At 46.6% G+C, this 21429-nt stretch overlaps 1 protein-coding gene across 1 annotated transcript in view; it reads right to left on the bottom strand.

The window, feature by feature from the left end:
- The window catches only part of NOC4L (nucleolar complex associated 4 homolog), a 155670-nt gene that overhangs the window by 57781 nt on the left and 76460 nt on the right, over nucleotides 1–21429 (bottom strand). Inside the window, exons 3-6 of the mRNA XM_086942729.1 lie at nucleotides 20665–20771; nucleotides 20082–20189; nucleotides 6397–6546; nucleotides 5085–5184 (exon numbers count right to left, since the gene is read on the bottom strand). Of these exons, the coding sequence (XP_086798855.1) occupies nucleotides 5085–5184; nucleotides 6397–6546; nucleotides 20082–20189; nucleotides 20665–20771 (465 nt within the window). The remainder of the gene's footprint in view (nucleotides 1–5084; nucleotides 5185–6396; nucleotides 6547–20081; nucleotides 20190–20664; nucleotides 20772–21429) is intronic.

Genomic DNA, 21429 nt, shown 5'->3' with positions numbered 1-21429 from the left:
CTGTGGAAGGACCCCAGTGTTTTCAATGTGGGGGAATGGGGCATATAGCTTGGTTCTGCCCCAAAAAGAGGAACCCATGGAGATAGGGATGGCCCGTACTTACTTCTGCTCTCCCCCAGAAAAAAAGTAACCCCCATATAGGTGTACCGTCTCCATGAATGGACAATCTGTTACTGCCTTAGCAGACACTGGAGGCTTACACAGCGTAGTCGGGCCCCAAGACCTTGGTAGTAACATTGGTCCTATAGAAGGAATGGTGGCTATTAAATGTGTACATGGTGACACCAAACCATACCCCACTGCTTGGGTGATGTTACAACATCCCAAGGATTCAGGAACATCCTTAACTGTGGGACTGATACCTCGGTTGCTCGAACAAGCTATTCTAAGAAATGATTATGCTAAGCTACCACAATTGTTACAAGAGTCCTCTCTGGCCGAAGAAGAGTGGTTAGCCTCCGCTCCTTTTTCTACAGAGACAGAAAGGGAATGGCCGTCATCTAAACCCCGGAAAAGTCAAAGACAAAGAAGGGCAGAGAAAGGGAGGGATTCCCTGGTGGTGCCCATTATTTCTGTGGAAAACCCAGAGGAGACAGAAAGAAACTTCCATGGTGCCCAGCGAGAGGACCCTGTCCTTCAAGAAGCATGGAATAAGGCACTTGAGGAAGAAGACCCACAACATGTAGGTCCTTATTTCTTTGTTAGAAACGGCCTACTATGTAGGAAAGGTAACCCAAATGAGAAAGCTCAGCTGTTAATTCCAGAGCCGTTTCGGGAGAATGTATTGTATCTTGCTCATAGCCATCTGTTAGAGGACTATTTTGGGGCTGACAAAATAGAGAAAGCCATCCTAGAAAATTGTTATTGGCCAGGTATATATTATCAGGTTAAAAGATATTGTAGGGAATGTCCGATTTGTCAAAAACACAGTCGTTATCAACCCCAGAGGGCACCATTGCTTCCCCTTCCTATCAATATGTGAACCTTTCTGTTGAGTTGGCATGGATAATATTAGGCCCTTATTACCCTCTAGAAGTGGGTGCAGATATGTACTTGTCATAGTCGATTACACTACCCGGTTTCCAGAGGCCATACCACTTCGCAGACCCGATACAGCCAATATTGCCAAGGTTATGATCTGTGTTTTTTCTAGGATGGGTTTCCCAAAGGAAATCTTAACCGATCAGGGGACCCCCTTTATCTCCAGGATGATGAAAGATATCTGTACACAGCTAGGGGTAAAACAAATCAGAACAGCAGCCTATCACCCACAAACTGATGGGCTGGTTGAAAGGTATAATGCTACCATCAAGACCACACTGAAAAAATGGTTAGACCTAGAAGCCCGGAAATGGGAAGATATCCTTCCTTTGGCTCTATTCGCCATCAGATGTAAAGAACAGAAAAGTACCAGGTATTCTCCCTTCGAATTATTGTATGGACATAAGCCCCGTAAATTACTTGACATGGCCCAGGAGCATTGGGAAACAGAAGAAGATGACACTAAACCTCTTCCTGAATAGGTCTCCAAGCTGAAAACGCATTTGAGACAAATTCGAAACATTGCCAGAAACAACCTGGAGAATGCACAGATTGCACAAAAGAAGCAATATGACAAAGGGACTAAGCCTAGGTCTTTTCAAGTAGGGGACCTCGTATTGCTTATGATGTCTTCATCAGATCAAAAGCTGTTGGGCCAGTGGCAGGGTCCCTACAAAGTAATCCAACAGGTAACCCCAGTGACCTATCGCATAGAGACAGGTTCCAATAAAAAAATATCCCAAATATATCATGTGAATTTACTTAAGAAATGGGAGGGACCGGTTCCTGTGTCGGTTAATAGTGTGAAACCCCAAATACCACTGTTTCGGCAGTGTATTGATCCAGAGTTGCCTTGTACATTGGAAAAAGACCTGGCAAGGGTCTGACAACCTCTTTCCCCTGTTTGTTCCACGTCCCCAGGGAAAACCACTCTCATTAAACACACTTTTAAAACCCCTCCGGATAAACGGGTTAGATTAAGACCATACCGGATACCAGAATCCTGCCGTCAGAGGAGATACAAAAGATGCGGCAGATGGATATTATAGAACCATCCAAAGCGAATGGAATTCGCCCATTGTGCTATTGCCGAAGCCAGATGGGTCAGTGAGATTCTGTATCGACTTTAGGGAATCAAACAAAATCTCGGAGTTTGACATATATCCCCTTCCAAGAGTGGATGAAATGGTGGAGAGAATAGGGAGGGTCAAGTATATCAGTACCCTGGACTTATGCAAAGGGTACTGGCAGATACCTCTAAAGAAAGAAGAACGGGAAAAGACAGCCTTCTCAACCCCTGATGGTTTATACCAGTTCAAAATGTTACCCTTTGGCTTACATGGGGCCCCTGCAAAGTTCCAAAGAGCCATGAACATGATACTCAGACTGGGGCCTATATCGACGATATTGTGATATACAGCGATACATGAGATCAGCATTTGACACACCTCTCCCAAGTCGTTAAAACATTAGGAGCTCATGGATTAAGAATCAATCCAGCCAAGAGTCATTTGGCTGCTCAGACGGTTAGGTACTAAGGATACCTATTAGGAGAAGGAGTCATAAGACCACAGACGTCCAAATTATCGGCCATTTCACAAATACCTTTACCCAGAACCAAAAAAGATTTAAGAGCTTTCCTGGGATTATTGGGTTATTACAGAAGGTTTAACCCTGGGTTCTCCAAAACGGCAGCACCACTGACTGACCTTCTGCAGAAAAACATCCGAACAGAAGAAATATTACAAATCTCCTCCTGCTGAAGTGTTGCATTCCTTTGAGTCTTTAAAGAAATCCCTAACTTCTGATTCTGTCCTGATCAGTCCTGATCAGTCCTGACTATTCACGTTCCTTTATTTTGTAAACAGACGCCTCAGACCTAGGTCTAGGAGCTGTGTTATCCCAAGAAACACCACAAGGGGAAAAACCAATTCTGTACATTAGCCGTAAACTCTTTCCCCGAGAAAAGAATTATGCTACCATTGAGAAAGAGGCCCTTGCTATCAAGTGGGCTATAGAAACCCTGTGGTATTATTTGGAAGGAAGAGAATTCATTCTATTCACTTATCATGCCCCTTTTGAATGGTTAGCAAGGAATAAGGGTCACAACGAGAGGGTACTGAGGTGGTTCCTCTCCTTACAACCGTCTAGATTTCTTACTAGACATAGAAAAGGGAAAGACCAAGGGAATGAAGATTACCTGTCTAGATATCCTCAAAGTACAAACCCTAGAAGAAGGACAGCAAGGGAAAGGGGATGTGAGAAGGACCCGACACTCACCGGAGTAGCGTCGAGGGGGGACCAACGGTTAAGATTGCAATGGCAGTAACGCCCCAATGGACTACAACGTCCATGTTCCTCTGCCGTGTTTCCACAGGAGGAAGACGACTACAGGCATGACCCAGAAGTTCCACCGCCGCACACCGGAAGAGACGAACGCGAGTCAATGAAAGAGGGGCAGGTTCAAAGGGTGAAGAGAGCAGGAGTTGGCGCGGAAGGAGGAAGAGAACGCAGGAGTGGAGAGGACGACCGAGAAGTCGCGGGACTCGAAGGAGACAGAGAAGACGCGGTACCCGATTCACCGGACGCCAGAACGCCAGGGATCCCAGAAGAAGGAGAGGAAAGCTGGTCCGAGGAGGTGGTGTCCGGAGAATGCTGGGGAGCGGCCGTAACTCAGGAGAGTTACGGCGGAGCCGGTAAGTACATACGGCTCGGGGTCACACGGAGACAACACCTTTGCTCATATCAACTCCTTCCAGCTCATTACAGGAATCATCATCAGAAGAACAACAACAACTGGGAGAATCTTCACCACTCTTTACATCTCACCCTATTATTAATAAACCTCTTTCTGTTAAACCTCTACCGCAGCCTCCACGCCTGTTTATCAAGTCTGCGCTCCCACACCCCTTCAGTAAGAAATTAAAATGAATCTTTTGTCTCCTTTTCCCTTCTATGAATGGCATTTAGATTGTGGTTGTACAGGTGTTTCCACTGGTGTGTGCTCTTTTCCCTTTCATGGGGTTTTATCAGTTATTATAGGTTTACACCGAAAACATGATAGCCTAATCGTATCTTACTTTGAGCCTCCCATTACCCCCCTCAACACCGAATTCCCCCCTCCCACCCCAAGTATCCTAACAGACCATTGATACTCAATGCATGGCCATCTTGATCTTTACAAGTAGTCCTCTGGTCAACTGAGCACTGAGCTACTGATTATTTGACTCAGCACTAACAAAATAAAGATGTTAAAGAGGCAGGCAAGAATTTATTTCAAGGTTAACTTGTGTTAAAGAAACAAGGTAACTAGAGAGTCATGCTCTTGAATTTAGAAACACATTCATTTTTAAAAGACGTCTTGCAGCAAAAGTGTAAAAATACGCTAACGTTTCTTCAAAATTCTAAAAGTATACTAAATATGCAGAATCTTTTCACCATAGCAAATCAGATTATATTAGTGCGCTATGAAGAATATTTTTTTTAAGTGATACTTTTCACTTATCAATTTAGAAACATTTATGCCCCCACACCCTGACAACAGCGCCAATAGTGAACTAAAGAGAAAAGTCACTTGTTATGTGCACAATGTGGGTGGCTTGGGCTCCTATTATATATGAACAACGTTATATCTTATTAAATCAAACACAGGAGAACATTTTGTACAGCCCACACTCTGAATTTGTGTATTTTGAGACCCTCTTATATGTGATAATGATGAAAGAAGTAGAAAAAGCAAAATTAAAATCTTTTGGCATCTGGGAAAATGTTTGTGAGTACCCATATAATAGACCAAATGATGAACCTGGAGAGTTTTTAAATAAAGCCCAATGCATTCAGTTGTTGAAACTGAATTCCCACTTCCTGATCTCCTACATATTAAACCTTACTCCTTTATTTAAACTGAATTTTGAAACAAGATCAGGTGGCACACCACTGTGAAATAAGAAAAAGCCTGGAATTTACAAGGAAGGTTGGTTTTTCAAGCTTATTAATGCACAGTTGCTTTACAAAGTTGGATTATCATAAAAAATAACACTCACCTTGTTCCACCAAGTAATTGTTCATTTCTGCCGCGTCGCTTGGCATCATGATGGAGGAAGCAAGTGTAAAGACGTTCTGCTGGAAGACTGGAAGCACTGCCTGTAGGAAAAAAAATTTAAAAAGGTAACAAGCATTGGCAAAGCCAATAGGCCACACCTGTGACCGAGCTTTTGGCTTTGGCAATTGGATGGGGGTGGCGAATGGGGACGGGGAGATAGAAACAGAGACAAGGGGGAGAAGAAACGCTAGGTGGAGAAAAGGGGATGGGAGGGCGGGGGGAGGAGAAACCGGGATGAGAGGGTGGGTGGAAGGGATCGTACACAGATATTCAATATCACATAAAGCACACACACATGCATATTTCTGTTATTGTACATTTGAAATAAACGACTACTCTAAACTCAACCCCAAAATCGAGGTTTTTTTGCCTTTCAAGTGCTCCAAAACAGCATGCTGGCAGCGCCCACATTATACAAAGCCCCTAAGGTCTAGAACTTGGGGTGAACGGAGGTGAATGAGGACTTCAGTTCCCATTATGTACCAGACTCGTAAATAAAAGTCCAGGAGAGGAACTTCGTGCCCCAATGACAATCGTCTATGCCACAGACTACAATGTATGTCCCGATGATATAGTTAGTGTTTATCTGACTAAGAGTTGTCTAGACAGCTCTGCAAGACATTGAACAGTGAGGCAACTGTGTTTAAGAAGATAAGAAGTCTGTGGGAGCATCCTATCTCTGTAAACTGACCCGGCATGCATTAGTCATTAAGCATCTTTTAACGGAGATCGGCTCCTCTGGCAGGCTCCCTGCTCTATTGGCCCAGGAAGCCTCCCTTTGTCCTTCCTCAGCGGTAACTCTGAGCTTCAGTTGTGCTCAGGGACAAGAGTCAGACTGGTCACATACACAAGGCTTTCTGTAATGTAACTGGTGCTCATGTAAAGTGCTCAAATACCTTTGGGTCTATTTTGCGATAGAAAAAACTGGAAATCCTTTCTCTGCTAAACTGGGCACTCTAAGAACCAGTGGAATTAGTTTTGGAGTTCTCTATTAAAGTGAACTTTGATATTGAGAACGCAGCAACAATTGATTCTGAGAATGTTCTAGCTATTGTCCTAAGTCAGCATAATCTTGATCAGGATGTTGTACATTAAGAATTAAACTCAACAAATTCCACTACAATCATTTGAGGATCAAGTCTAAGGAAGTAACCTACCCTACGGATCACTATTTAATGATCCAACCCTTAATGTTAGCCATTTAAAGATTTCTGCCGGCAAGAGAGTGGGAGGTTTAGACAAGTTTCTTGTACCTCTTTTGATTTCTGGGTGACCTTGGAGACATGGTCGCTTATGCCAGTCATCACATAGTATCGCACATCGACATAATCCAAGTACTCTTGGAATCGGGAGATCAGAAGAGACGAATCTTTGTGTATCGGCAGAAGACCATCAACAACCAACTGCAGAAGAGATAAAAACAAACAGAATGAAAGGCTGTGTCGGACCTGAATGAAGCAACCAATTTTAACAGATATGTTATCGTATGGACAGATCGCTGCACAAGGTCTATGCAGATCTCATTCCTTGAAAACAATTTCAGTGGAATCACTCACTCTTCATGAGATGGTAAACTACATGATGAATAAAGGGATCATGCAATATTCTTCTGGGATGCTCATCATCACTCCCTGAGACATGGAAATGGGCTTTGCGGCTCAATAGAAAGAACATTTTTATAAAAAATATAATCCTTATTTCACTAAGACTTTATACATTTTCCAACAATAAAAGTAAACAAAATATTGTTGTATCTACCGCTTTAAAATTGCATGCATTTGAAAGAATGTTATTTACCACCATTTACCACTGGCCCCACTTTCAGCAAAATGTGCACTGAAAGCATTACTGAATGCAAAATGTTTTGGAACCCGCCTGTATCTTCATCTGCGAATTAAAAAGACATTCTAAGAACTAGCGGAAGCTTTCTTCTTAAATGTTGCTGTTTCTTGCGTTCTTCCTTCCTGAAATCAGTGGGCTATTTATTTCATAAGTGTCATTGTATTATGCGTAAACAGATTTATATTGCCACAGGAGAAGACATTAGGGCAAAAGGGGACTAATTATTATTCATTTAGAGGATGGTGATAGATAATTTTGCATTGTATTCTGCATTTTGTTTTGCTGAGCCTATTTGACATTTTAATCATTTCATGCCCATTGTGATTTTTACTGTGTATTTTCCTATAAAAGAGTTCTTACTTTGGAGGTGATGCTTATAGAGCAGACTCACACTGATTTATTGTATACTCTGAATATAGAAAATGTACAATTAGATTTCCCTACATATGATTTATGAATATATGCATTTCCCTGATTTTGACACCAACCATATTTTGCGTTCTGTAAGGAACTTCAAACTTTTAATAAACCCTAACAGTTTCTAATGTTTACCTTGTCTCAAGAATGAGGATTTGAAATAATATTGTATTTGATTAGCTGACAATGTAGTCTACTAAGGGGCACAATGGTTAGAGCGGCAGACCCTGATGCAGAAGTCTGGCCCGGGACCAGGGTTCAATTCGGCAGGTCTTGGGCTTATTTCCTCCGACCTGTTAATTCTCGCCTTGGTGCCTATTCTAATCATGGGTCCCACTCTGCAACTCTGGGCAATAGCTAGCTTAATCTCCACAACTGCCCCAATAACGCTAGGATGCCTGGCTTCACCTTGGGGGTGCCCAGGAGTGGGCACTTCGCAGGGAAAGGCCAGGAAGGGTTCCTCAGTGGTATTCGTACAAGCGCCGAGATGCCTCCGGGAAGTCGTGCGCTATACAAATACCTCTACATTTACATATCCTCATATATTCTTGAGGATAACAGTGCCCCCTATCCTGGGTAAGCGATTTATATTAAGTTTATCTGATGTGACGGCATGAGTTTTGTTGTCTATCAGCGTCTTGCTTGTATTCTAGAGCTCTGCTGTCCCCAGCACTTGATGGTAGTGCTGTGACCGGTTACTTCCAGGTCCTCCGCAGCGCTGCACTCTGGTATTTCAAGGGTCTCCGGCAGTGTAGAACTCTGCTGGACGCCGGCTTGATGGCTGTGCTGAGCATTGGTTCCAGTAGTGTGGCAGCCACTAATGTTAGCTGTAGGCCAGGCAGCTGACCTTTAACACAGATGGACAGAGCAGCTTTAACATGTACTCTGAGAGGAGGAGAAGATTAATGTGCACCTTGTGGTACACGAAAAGGCTGCAGTTCATCCTCTAAATATGGATTTATGAAACCGATTGCGACACCCAATATAAATGCACACTTTTCTGAAATTCAAATGAGTATCGTGGAAGAAAAAGGTAATACAACCCCTCATGTTAGGACACTTCACAATTACTGGAAGAATGCAGTGATGAAAAATGAGAGGTACTATTGGTAATAAGGGCATTAAATGCATATGTGATATAAAAGAAAATGCACTAATCACCTGACAAGTACAAAAGTCACTCAACTAATTGGGATCATAACCTGTTACTATTTGTTTTTATAAAGAAATCTGTAGCAAGTTGCATTATCCTGCTATGTTACCTTACAGGCTGTGTCTACGCAAAGAATACACCTTTTTCATCCACCAACATTTATACATCAAGAAAAGAAATTCAGCCATACAAAACAGACTGGAGTTCAAGTGAAAACTGATATCAACAAGGAGATACAAACAAAAATGTTAATGAAGCTGCAACAAAGTACCAGGTAATGAACTCTCTCCTACTCCAAACTTTTACACACCACTGAAGAGAGGGTTTGTACATTCAGCATGTGTCCAAGGCAGGGCCATAGATATTCTCGAGCTGCTGTAGAAGCATGGATATGTCTATGCAACAGAGATATTTTTTGAATGTCAATATTTCTGAGCACTTTAGAAAATTACATTTTTGTAATAACACTGTTCAAAGTTCAAAAAGTTCAAAACAACTTTATTTCGATTCATAACGAATCATAAAAAGCACATAGACAAAAATACATAATTAAGGGGTGCAATTACATCGGGTTGCAGTCACAGTTAAAATAGAGCAGTTAAAATATTTACAAAGTGTTTAAAAAAAAAGCAGCAATTTTTCAGTAATTCCATAGGGTGTTGTCAAGACTATTAAATTATCTATTTCCAGAACGTTTTTTAATGCGGAAAGCAGCTACCAAGAAGTTAGCGACATTAAACATATTTAGTGGTGAGTCTAACTTTTTTAAGTAAAATAGGGCAGGCTTGATTTGGACGAACCCCTTGTTCTTAAGCAATGGGACAATATACTTTTTCCTGGGCAGATCATATATACCACAGAAGAACATAAAATGAGCAGTGTCCTGCAGAGAAAAACCGTCATATTTGCAGGCCGCTAAGTCCTCTGGCTTGGCCCATACCTTAGAGTCATTTAACAGAAAGTGAATCTGGTTAAGTCTTAGTTTGGTTAATAACCAGCGATGTAATGGAATAGACACTACTGTTAAATAAGGTTCAATGGCCGGTGTAGTTTTAGAAATATAGTGCTCCCTCACTGTGGGTTTCGCAAGCTCACAGCTCTCCCGCTCCATTTCTCTCACTTTTAAAAAAGTCGATTTGAACCATTCCAGGTCATTCTTAACGATGCCATCTGGTGTGTGGAAGAGATCTGGGCGGCCCAGGGAAGTTAGTGTTTTATTAATATATGCTAGCCACGGGATATTTTTCATATTGTCCAGGAGTAGGCAGTCTCTCATGATTGTGTGGTTCAGAGTTAAGTTGGAGTTCAGCCATGTTTTTAACCACATCAAGATAGGGGATTGTTTGATGATGTCACTGATGTACCCCTGGCCTAGTTCCATATGGACAGAGAAAGTGGCTGTTGATTTAGGTAATCCTAAAAGCATACGAAAAAATCTGTTCTCTTCCATCTGTATTGCTTCTATGTTGTTCGAGTAACCCCAGATGGAAGCCCCGTACCTTACTACTGATATTGATTTCGCTCTGTAGAGTGCCAGCATTGCTTCCGTGGGCTTACCACCCAGACGTTTTGAGAAGCCGACTATGGCTGCTGCTGTTCTTTTCATGGCATTGGTTTTGACGGATATTTGGGGTGTCCACGTACCCTTGTCGTCGTATACTACCCCCAGGTAGGTAAAAGTTCTCACTTTGGAAATAGAAGTGTTAGCACAGTAGAAAGTCTTCAAATCCTTATTTTTTCTGCCGCCTACAGCCATAACATGGGACTTGTCTGAATTGATTTTTAGACCAAGGGAGGTCATAAAAGCATCGAAGGATGTCAATAGTCTTTGTAGCCCAAGGGGGGTACGTGCCACGAGCACCGCGTCATCCGCGTAAAGGAGGACCGGGGTGGACAGTCCGCCAAAACGCGGGACGTCGAGTGTTGCCAGCTCCAGTGTAGATTCAAGGTGATTAATATAGAGTGTAAATAACATTGGGGCGAGAATACACCCCTGTCGCACCCCTCTGGTAGACTTGAATCCTGCTGTGCAGGCTCCTTCCTACGTCATCCTGATGGATGCTTCTAGGTCCCGATGGGCCTCAGCCAGAAAATGAACCAAGGTAGGGTCCATCCCCAGTTCCAGGAGGATGTCCCACAGCCTGGACCTATTCACTAGGTCGAAGGCTGTGGACAGGTCCATGAACCCTAGGTAGATTGATCCGCTGGCTGCCATAGTGCACTTGCCTAGGATCAGATGTAAGTTGAGGCACTGGTCATCCGTCCCTCTTCCCTTTCGAAACCCGTATTGGGCATTTGATAAGATGTTATTGCTGCCAGCCCACTCGTCAATCCTTGCCAGTATCACTTTCCCTAGGATTTTGAAAGACGAGTCGATAAGTGAGATGGGGCGGTAGCACCTCGGGTCTCCCCTCTGGCCTTTCTTGAAGATTGGAATGATGGTGGCGTGTGACCAGGAAACAGGCAAGCTATGTTTCATGGCGGCGTTGAAGACGTTGGTCAGGATGTTTGCCCAGAAAGAGACATTGGCCTTGAACATGTCGGCTGGAACGCCATCTGGGCCTGGCGCTTTCTTCCCTACTGTGTTGGTTATGGCCTTTTCAACTTCTTCCATGTTAAAGGAGAGTGCTGTCTTGGGGGAGTTAGATTTGAGGATAGTCGGTGTTTCGCATATTTGGTCACTCCCATAGATGATTTTGAAATGAGCTAACCAATCCTCCTCACTGATGTTGGCCTCTAGGATATCGTTAGCTTCTCCGGAAAACAAGGGATTGTTTATAATGGCCCAGAAGCTGGAACTGTCTCTTAAGGTGGCTTTTTCCATTAGTGAGGCCCAGGCATCCTTTTTGAGAGCTTCTTTGCGTTCATGAATGATGTTATAATATTCTTTTCTTAGTCTGGCAACTTCCCCTCTGTCCCTGGGTGATTTTTTTAATTCGTTCAGGAGGCAAGTGTGTGCTTTCGAGCAGGCTTTATTGAACCAGCCCTTGGTCGGTCGAGTCTTCTTCCTAGATTTGACTGTGGGTTCATCAGAAATTACAGCGCACAGGGTATCAAAGGCGGTGATTACATCTTCTCCCTGTTTAGAATAACACTGTATAAATATTATAGAGCGGATGATCGGACTCATTAGGAAACAGGACTGTGAGAAGTTAGCCCGATATGCAACGTTCGCTATTCTAGCGACCGCTATGTATCGTTCCAACGACCCTTATGGTGTTTGGTTGTAAGTCAACCTATAGACCAGCTATCCTAGTAGCGTGGATACGAGCAGTCTAAGGCTAAAGACTCGAGAGGGCGTGTTAAGCCAGCTGTTTACCACACATGTACCCCTTGAACACCCAGTGAAAGGACACCACACAAGTGTTATGAAAATAAACAGTATATTTATTAAGAATCACAACAGCCCTGTACTCTTTATGAGGACAGGGTACTAAGCACAAACCAAATCTCTTTAGCAAATACTTCAAGTGCACAATTAAAACAAGTGTCCGAAGACACGGAAAGATTAAGGTCTCGGGCGGACCCGATAAGGCAAGTCGGAAGCGAGGGACTCGGGACCCTAGAGTAAGGAGGCTATGCAGGCACCGAAATGCCGAGTTACCTAGCCACGAGGGCTGCGGCTGCACAAGTCTTACAGGCGTCGGGGTCTTCGCTGACGAGCCAGGAGCCGGAAGAAAAGGAGTTGCTGGCCGGCGACCAGTGCTGAATAGTTCGTAGAGATCCAAGCCTGGATCGGAGATTGATGAAACCTGAAAGCAGAGGGGACCAAGTTCGTACTACTAGCCAGTAGTCAGAGGGTACCAGGAAGGCACCGGTTGGCCGTCACCTCGACCAGGTGAGTGGGCGACGCTAGGCTCTGCAGTCTCACGGACCAGGAGGCGTTGTCGGCGACCACGGCGGAGGTGCGAGCTGTCCCACGAAGGATGATGCTGTCGGCGTCGCTGGGCCCAGGATGGGGCAACAAGCCTTGGCAGTTCTCAGGGCCACGTGGTAGGCCTAAGATGGCGTCTTGAGTGGACCAGGAGGGTCCGGGGTGCTTCTCGCAAAGATGGAAGCAAGGGCCAGTCTGGAGCAACCAGACCAGCAGTGATGATCCTCGGATGTCGTCGCAGAAGGACACAAGCCAGCGGCTAGTGACCAGACAACGTGCTGAGCAGCGAGCAGAAGGGCCCCACGCAGATCGTGGAGATGCTGGGAGACTGCACTTCGGTGCTGGAGCGGCTCAGGGTCGGGGCTTCTCGGACCCCAGAGCACTCACCAGAGAGTTACCTCGATGGTCGTGCTGGCGTTAAGAGCGTGCAGGTTCTGATGATGGCCGGTCCCTCGAGGTCTCGTCGCACCCACAGATCACAGCTGAGCTGATGACGTGGGTAGAGGTCAGAGGTGCCAGGGAAGCCGGTTCTCGTCGAGCTGGGCCGTCGGATTCCTTGAGGAAGGACTTACAGCAAACCGCAGAGTTCTTAGTTGGTGCCCGCTGATGCAGGGTGACTACTCCTTAGTCACAAGGGAGAAATCTTGAGAAGAGTCTTGAATGTCCTTTCGTAGAAAGTAGTTCTTGAATCAAAGATGATCTAATTTGGAAGGGTCCCCGCTCCGGTCTTTATTCTAAAGAAAGGGGTGGGTACATGACTAGGTCCTGCCCTAAGGGTGGGACCAGGAAGGGGGGTAGTTACGCCCCTCTCCCCTGCCGGACTTTCCCCAGGCCAGGGCCGTCGCCCCTGGAACTGGTTCTAACCGGCAGATGCGTAGTGAGCACCGGGGTGCCACTCCGCAGTCACCTTCTCACCAAAGCCCTACCTACCCAGAATACACAAACCCTGTCTGGGACGGTGCGAACACCGCCCTCGACGGGAAACCCTTTGTCCAAGTGCTCCTCGCTGGAAGGACTCCCAGCAGCAGGAGGTCAGACTCGTGTCTGTGGTGGCAGCATCCATTTTGTGGAGCTGAGGCTTCAGTTAACTTTAACCGGGGTTCACAGTTACGTACATGTCGTGTCCCTCTAGAAGGGTGGGATGCTAACCTCATCGCCAGAATTGGTGAGAGGGCAGCACCCCGATTCGTATGACACCTTACTCGACATGCCTTGATAACGCGACATCGAAGTTACCGATATGGTACGCGTTATCATGGAACAGCCATTGGGTCTTGATTCCGCAAGCTGCAACCGGGCTCGGCTCGGGCCAGAGCCTAGTTCACACGAGCCCACGCACTCTGCCTTCAGGATTGTCAAGGCCTGCCATAGGAGTGACTGATAGGAACTAGAGTGTCCATTGTATGGTTAGATATAGTGCTACTATATCTAAAGCAAAGTGTGTGTACACGACTTCGCCCCAGCTGTCACGCAGCCAGTTGTGTCAAATTTAGGAGGCCAGCCAGGGGTGGCATAATACATGCTGCAGCCCCTGGCGGCCCTGGGTACACCTATGCCCTGAGTTACAGAGTCTGATAAGGTGGCCCAGTACCAATTGGAAATGTACCTAGGGTACATGGAATCCATTTTAAAGAGAGAGCAGCAGGCCTGGGGTCCTGATTGGCAGGGTCCCAGGTCGACTATGTCCAAAACCAGCTAAAACACAGGGCAAAAAGTTGGGGGCAACCATAGTCAGGATGTACCTTCCTACACAACCCCCCCCCCCCCAAACGAAAGGAGATAAGGCTATCCTTGTCCAGGTAAGCCTCTATTACCTAAGTGGCCATATAAGGAAGGACCAGCTCTGGCTTGGTTTCCCCCTGTGTCATGGTCCACTAGGCAACCCCTCACCCTAAGGGTATCTGAGGGTCTCCACCATAGGGAATCTCTGTCTCTGGTGTGTCTTGGGAAAGAAGAAGGCTGATGCTGGGATGGAGTACTGAAGTTAGGCTCCTCTGCCTTTGGGCTCAACTTCCTCCAATCACCATTCATCATGTGTGCCTTCCTTTCTTTAGCTGAGATGCACTGAGCTCTCAGGGTCAACCTCTGGCTACCTAAAGCTGGAGGCTGAGTCCCTCTGTTTGGCTTACTGGAGGGACAGGTCAGGTCTGGGGTTTTTAGGCCCCATGTTTGGCTGTGCCCAACAGTGTCCAGCTGTGGGAGTTCCCTAACTACTTTTAAGGGGGATCCCTCAGGAGTCTGTTCTATTTTCACTTGGCTAGGTTTACCAGCTTCAGTGATCCTAATCTGCTGATTAAGGGGTTCTTTTGGACAGGGGGCCCTTTGGGGTCCACCACTGGCCTCCCTAATCTCTTCAGCCCTGGGCTGACTGAGACAGGGTAGAGAGGTGCAGGTTACCTGCTCCAGACTGGGTCCCACCTGGGAAGGGTCCACTGTCATCAGGGGCTCTGCCAGGCTAGGCCTGACTACCTCTGGGGCAGTTCCTTCAACAGGGGTAGAGTCAGTTCCCTGAGGAGGCTGGCTCTCACCTAGTGTCTGGGAGGGGGAAGACTCTTCTTCCTCCTCAATGCTCTCTGTTTGAGTGGAGTGATCCATTGTTTCAGGCTTCACACCCTCACTATCTGTTTGAGTAGAGGCTGAGACCATTTCAACCTTGCCAACCTCTTCAGGAGGGCACTCAGTTTGTGTTTGGGCTGTGACTGTCACAGCCCTCCTATCCTGTTCTGGAAAGTCTGTCTGAGCCTGGGCAGTGGCTACCACTGCCCTTCCAACCTTTTCAGGGAGGAATGGTGCTTGGGCTGGGGCTGTAGCTATTACTGCCCCACTAACCTGTCTGGATAGGCCTATCATTCGGGAGTGAGTTTCTTGCTCCACCTCAGCCCATGCTGAGAGTTCCATGTCATTCCCCAGTAAGCAATCTACAGGTAGGTTATCTGTCACGGCCACTCTCATGGGCCCTGTGACATTACCCCAGCTGAGCTTGACTACTGCCATGGGATGCCTTCTCTTCACTCCATGAATGTCGGTCACCTGGTAAGTAAAACCAGGGGTCAGTTGAGCAGAGGGGACCAGATGGTCACTCACCATGGTGAGGCTGGCCCCTGTGTCTCTGAATGCCTCAACTTTCTGACCATTCACTAAAACTTCTTGTCTATACTTCCCCAGAATGTGGGGTCCAGTAGCGAAGTTGGCAAACCCCATGCCAGTCTCACAGACAAGAGTGTGGTCAGGGAACCTGGCTAGGCCATAGTCCTCCTGCTGACCCAAAGTAATGCCCACCACATTCTTGGGGGCACTCCCACCACCTGGGGGATTACCACTAGTGGTAACAGGAGGTCTGGGAGTGTTACTTGGGGGTATGTTTTCCTTATTGCTATTTTTAGGGCACTTGGCATCACTTTTGTAATGGCCCACCTGTTTACAGGTATGGCAATAAGGTTTCTTCTGTTCTGAAGGAGTGTTCTGGGACCCACCACCCTTGTTGGAGTTTTGGGGCCCTTGGGAAGTCTTCTCTGTGGATTTATCCCCACCCTTCTCTTGAGGCTTGGTCGATTCCTTTTTCTGGTCACCACCCTGGTTTTTAGGCCTAACCCTGGTTCTGACCCATTTGTCTGCCCTCTTACCCAATTCCTGTGGAGAGGTCAACTCAGAGTCTACCAGGTGCTGATGTAATAGCTGGTTCTGACAATTATTTAAGATTTGCTCCCTCATAATTAGATTATACAATCCTTTAAAATCAGTAACCTTACTACCCAGTAGCCAGCCTTCAAAAGCCTTAGTGGCACAATCAACAAAGTCAGTCCAATCTTGAGACTGAGTTTTCTGGGTGTCTCTGAACAGCATCCTGTATTGTTCAGTGGTTAAACCAAACCCATCAATCAGTACATTCTTCAAGATTTGGTAATTGTTAGCATCCTCCACCCTTGTGGTGAGGAGCTTGTCTCTTCCTTTACCTTCAAAGGAGAGCCACAAGATAGCTGCCCACTGACTCTGGGGAACACCTTGCACAGTGCAGGCCCTCTCCAAAGCAGTAATCCATTTGTGGATGTCGTCCCCTTGTTTAAAGGGGGGCACTATCTTACCAAGGTGTTTCGTATCGAAACTCTTTTCCCTATTGCTAGGTACATTGCTGCCACCAGTGGGGACTACCCCACTTAACTGTTGCTCTCTCGCAAAGGCAAGCCTTTCTTTGGCCAGGGCAAGTTCTTCCCTTTCGATCCTCAGATTAGCTGCCCTTTCCTTAGCTTCGTACACTCTCCTCTGAGGGGACGTCATCCCTCTCTGAGAAGAGTTGTGAGAGCCATTGGTTCGAAGGGATCTGCCAGAGTCTCTTGACAGAGATCGGGCTCGTCCATTCCCAATGTTAAGCGGACCTGACAGTAGCGCCGGGGGTCCCCCAGTACCACTATCCTGTTTGCTTAAGTTGGACCTGCTTAGTCTAACGACTTCTACCTGTCCCTTATCTGCCTCATCCCCAGAGGGATCCTCATCCTCATCATCCTCCACATCTTCGTTCTCAGTTGCGAGGTGGATGAGGTCAGGATCGTCTCTGGTTCCCTCGAGGGGAGGCATGTCTCCTTCTGGATTAGAAGAGCTAAGAAGTTTCTCAGCCCTTCTGGCATCATAAGTCTCCAAGAGACCAATCAGAAAGGACGTTGTGGGGTTAGACCCCTGCTTGATCTTCCTGGAGTGACACAGCTGTCGTAACTCCTTGAAGTTCAGCACAGTATATCCTGAAGGGATGACCTGTGGAGGGTCAACTGACACAAGGGGAGACCCAGAGTTTCCTCCTTTGTCCGACATACTGCTTCTAGTGTGGTGTAAGTGATGCACCTACCTACACTACATGTTTACCTACTGTTCCCTTGCTAAGAGTTGTAGCCAAGGTGTGCTAAGCCTTGAGGAGCTACAACAGCTGGTTCAGTAGAACTCAGAGTATTCTAAGCTTTAGTTATATGTACTAATAGTACTTGTGCGATCTTTCAACAAGATGTTCTTAGGATACGTGTGGTAAAACAACAGCAAGCTCAAATCCCAACCGCTGCTCACCAATGTGAGAAGTTGGCCCGATATGCAACGTTCGCTATTCTAGCGACCGCTATGTATCGTTCCAACGACCCTTATGGTGTTTGGTTGTAAGTCAACCTATAGACCAGCTATCCTAGTAGCGTGGATACGAGCAGTCTAAGGCTTAAGACTCGAGAGGGCGTGTTAAGCCAGCTGTTTACCACACATGTACCCCTTGAACACCCAGTGAAAGGACACCACACAAGTGTTATGAAAATAAACAGTATATTTATTAAGAATCACAACAGCCCTGTACTCTTTATGAGGACAGGGTACTAAGCACAAACCAAATCTCTTTAGCAAATACTTCAAGTGCACAATTAAAACAAGTGTCCGAAGACACGGAAAGATTAAGGTCTCGGGCGGACCCGATAAGGCAAGTCGGAAGCGAGGGACTCGGGACCCTAGAGTAAGGAGGCTATGCAGGCACCGAAATGCCGAGTTACCTAGCCACGAGGGCTGCGGCTGCACAAGTCTTACAGGCGTCGGGGTCTTCGCTGACGAGCCAGGAGCCGGAAGAAAAGGAGTTGCTGGCCGGCGACCAGTGCTGAATAGTTCGTAGAGATCCAAGCCTGGATCGGAGATTGATGAAACCTGAAAGCAGAGGGGACCAAGTTCGTACTACTAGCCAGTAGTCAGAGGGTACCAGGAAGGCACCGGTTGGCCGTCACCTCGACCAGATGAGTGGGCGACGCTAGGCTCTGCAGTCTCACGGACCAGGAGGCGTTGTCGGCGACCACGGCGGAGGTGCGAGCTGTCCCACGAAGGATGATGCTGTCGGCGTCGCTGGGCCCAGGATGGGGCAACAAGCCTTGGCAGTTCTCAGGGCCACGTGGTAGGCCTAAGATGGTGTCTTGAGTGGACCAGGAGGGTCCGGGGTGCTTCTCGCAAAGATGGAAGCAAGGGCCAGTCTGGAGCAACCAGACCAGCAGTGATGATCCTCGGATGTCGTCGCAGAAGGACACAAGCCAGCGGCTAGTGACCAGACAACGTGCTGAGCAGCGAGCAGAAGGGCCCCACGCAGATCGTGGAGATGCTGGGAGACTGCACTTCGGTGCTGGAGCGGCTCAGGGTCGGGGCTTCTCGGACCCCAGAGCACTCACCAGAGAGTTACCTCGATGGTCGTGCTGGCGTTAAGAGCGTGCAGGTTCTGATGATGGCCGGTCCCTCGAGGTCTCGACGCACCCACAGATCACAGCTGAGCTGATGACGTGGGTAGAGGTCAGAGGTGCCAGGGAAGCCGGTTCTCGTCGAGCTGGGCCGTCGGATTCCTTGAGGAAGGTCTTACAGCAAACCGCAGAGTTCTTAGTTGGTGCCCGCTGATGCAGGGTGACTACTCCTTAGTCACAAGGGAGAAATCTTGAGAAGAGTCTTGAATGTCCTTTCGTAGAAAGTAGTTCTTGAATCAAAGATGATCTAATTTGGAAGGGTCCCCGCTCCGGTCTTTATTCTAAAGAAAGGGGTGGGTACATGACTAGGTCCTGCCCTAAGGGTGGGACCAGGAAGGGGGGTAGTTACGCCCCTCTCCCCTGCCGGACTTTCCCCAGGCCAGGGCCGTCGCCCCTGGAACTGGTTCTAACCGGCAGATGCGTAGTGAGCACCGGGGTGCCACTCCGCAGTCACCTTCTCACCAAAGCCCTACCTACCCAGAATACACAAACCCTGTCTGGGACGGTGCGAACACCGCCCTCGACGGGAAACCCTTTGTCCAAGTGCTCCTCGCTGGAAGGACTCCCAGCAGCAGGAGGTCAGACTCGTGTCTGTGGTGGCAGCATCCATTTTGTGGAGCTGAGGCTTCAGTTAACTTTAACCGGGGTTCACAGTTACGTACATGTCGTGTCCCTCTAGAAGGGTGGGATGCTAACCTCATCGCCAGAATTGGTGAGAGGGCAGCACCCCGATTCGTATGACACCTTACTCGACATGCCTTGATAACGCGACACCGAAGTTACCGATATGGTACGCGTTATCATGGAACAGCCATTGGGTCTTGATTCCGCAAGCTGCAACCGGGCTCGGCTCGGGCCAGAGCCTAGTTCACACGAGCCCACGCACTCTGCCTTCAGGATTGTCAAGGCCTGCCATAGGAGTGACTGATAGGAACTCGAGTGTCCATTGTATGGTTAGATATAGTGCTACTATATCTAAAGCAAAGTGTGTGTACACGACTTCGCCCCAGCTGTCACGCAGCCAGTTGTGTCAAATTTAGGAGGCCAGCCAGGGGTGGCATAATACATGCTGCAGCCCCTGGCGGCCCTGGGTACACCTATGCCCTGAGTTACAGAGTCTGATAAGGTGGCCCAGTACCAATTGGAAATGTACCTAGGGTACATGGAATCCATTTTAAAGAGAGAGCAGCAGGCCTGGGGTCCTGATTGGCAGGGTCCCAGGTCGACTATGTCCAAAACCAGCTAAAACACAGGGCAAAAAGTTGGGGGCAACCATAGTCAGGATGTACCTTCCTACAAGGACTATTCCAACAAACAGGTTAAAATGAAATACATCAAGAGAATAAGCGACTACCTGAGGAAGTCATGGTTGCAACTCATACAGCCCAGAGACCAGCAATTGACCATCAAGCTTACCTTCAAAAGCTGCCGCGGAAAGTGACAGTGGTGCTCCAACCTTGCTTTCTGCAAAGGGTACTTCCCTTCCAACTGTACAAACTTCATCAGGGTGCACAGGGCCAATTCCTTTCAGAGCAGAAGAAAAAGAAGGGAAAATCAACAGGATCCTAGATTGCTTGTTTTGAGGAGTCCCTATCGCTACTCACTCCTCCGCAGTAAAGGATGTCCTAGTAGCACGCACATTGAAGGTCTAATTAGTCCTACCCTAACTGCACTAAAATGCAAAACAGACAATACCAGCCCATGAACTAGGCTCATGAACAGCCACTTCGGAGATATGTCAAAATCAGAAAAAACATTTCTACAGATATTACATGTACTCTGATCATAAATGTTATCTTCTAATGAGCAGGTCAAAAGGTGGCTAATATAGACATGGCACCACAAATGCCAATGAAAAAATAGTGACTGTGCTTAAAGGCGATGTCATTTCTTCGGTTGATTCACTTAACAAGAAAGCTAATTTTAGAGAAATTGGAATATCTCATGTTCAGAGCGCTCAAAAATAGTACCACAAAAAACTCGTAACATTCAGACACACCTGCACTTGAAACGAATTATGGTCCAAAAGATCCGTCAGCGAGGCCACACAGCTGTTATATCTATGTCTCACCCACATCTTGTACTTGTCTTCCGCACTGCAGGAGGCTGAAAGCAATGAAGCAAAATAAGACTTAAATAAATGAAACACATATCTTTGAACTATAGAAGAAAACAAATACTACAGCAATCACAATAAGTACCCAGGCCCAAATAGATACATATGTCCAAATCATATGTATCTAATTCACAGGTTCAGGACATCTTGGGCAATCATCTGAAATAATATGGTTACTTCCATGGAGAAAGGAAGGGGTGAAATACAGTACCCACTGGCCAAATAATAGCATTCTTTCGAAGTTTGCACCATGCAAGGAATTGGGTTGTGCTCTGAGGCTTCTTTTCATACTGCATATTTAAAGGTGAATGAGATTTCATAGAGCTATTTTAAAAAATGTGATCCTGCAATAAACTGTGGTTATTTTTGAGAGAGCGTTAAAAACAGACCTAGTAGCTTATCTATCCCCTGGTTGGAACATGCATTCTTCATAAAGATGCTAGACTATTTAACTTGTTTTCTGTATCCAGTATTGATATATTGGATTTTATTCCATAAATCTGTCTGAAAGCAACTGATACCACCTCATATTATTATTTACTTTGCCCCTTACAGTTTCTCATCAGATGATTCTGCCACTACTTAGACTTTCACTAGGCCGATTTCTTTCAAGCCTTTTAATTCATTAGAAGACATTTTTGAATGGAT

Source organism: Lissotriton vulgaris, chromosome 11 (genome assembly GCF_964263255.1).
Source record: "Lissotriton vulgaris chromosome 11, aLisVul1.2, whole genome shotgun sequence".
Classification (NCBI taxonomy): domain Eukaryota; kingdom Metazoa; phylum Chordata; class Amphibia; order Caudata; family Salamandridae; genus Lissotriton; species Lissotriton vulgaris.
Note: the sequence above shows the minus strand (reverse complement) of the source record. Positions and strands in the feature narration are given on the sequence as shown.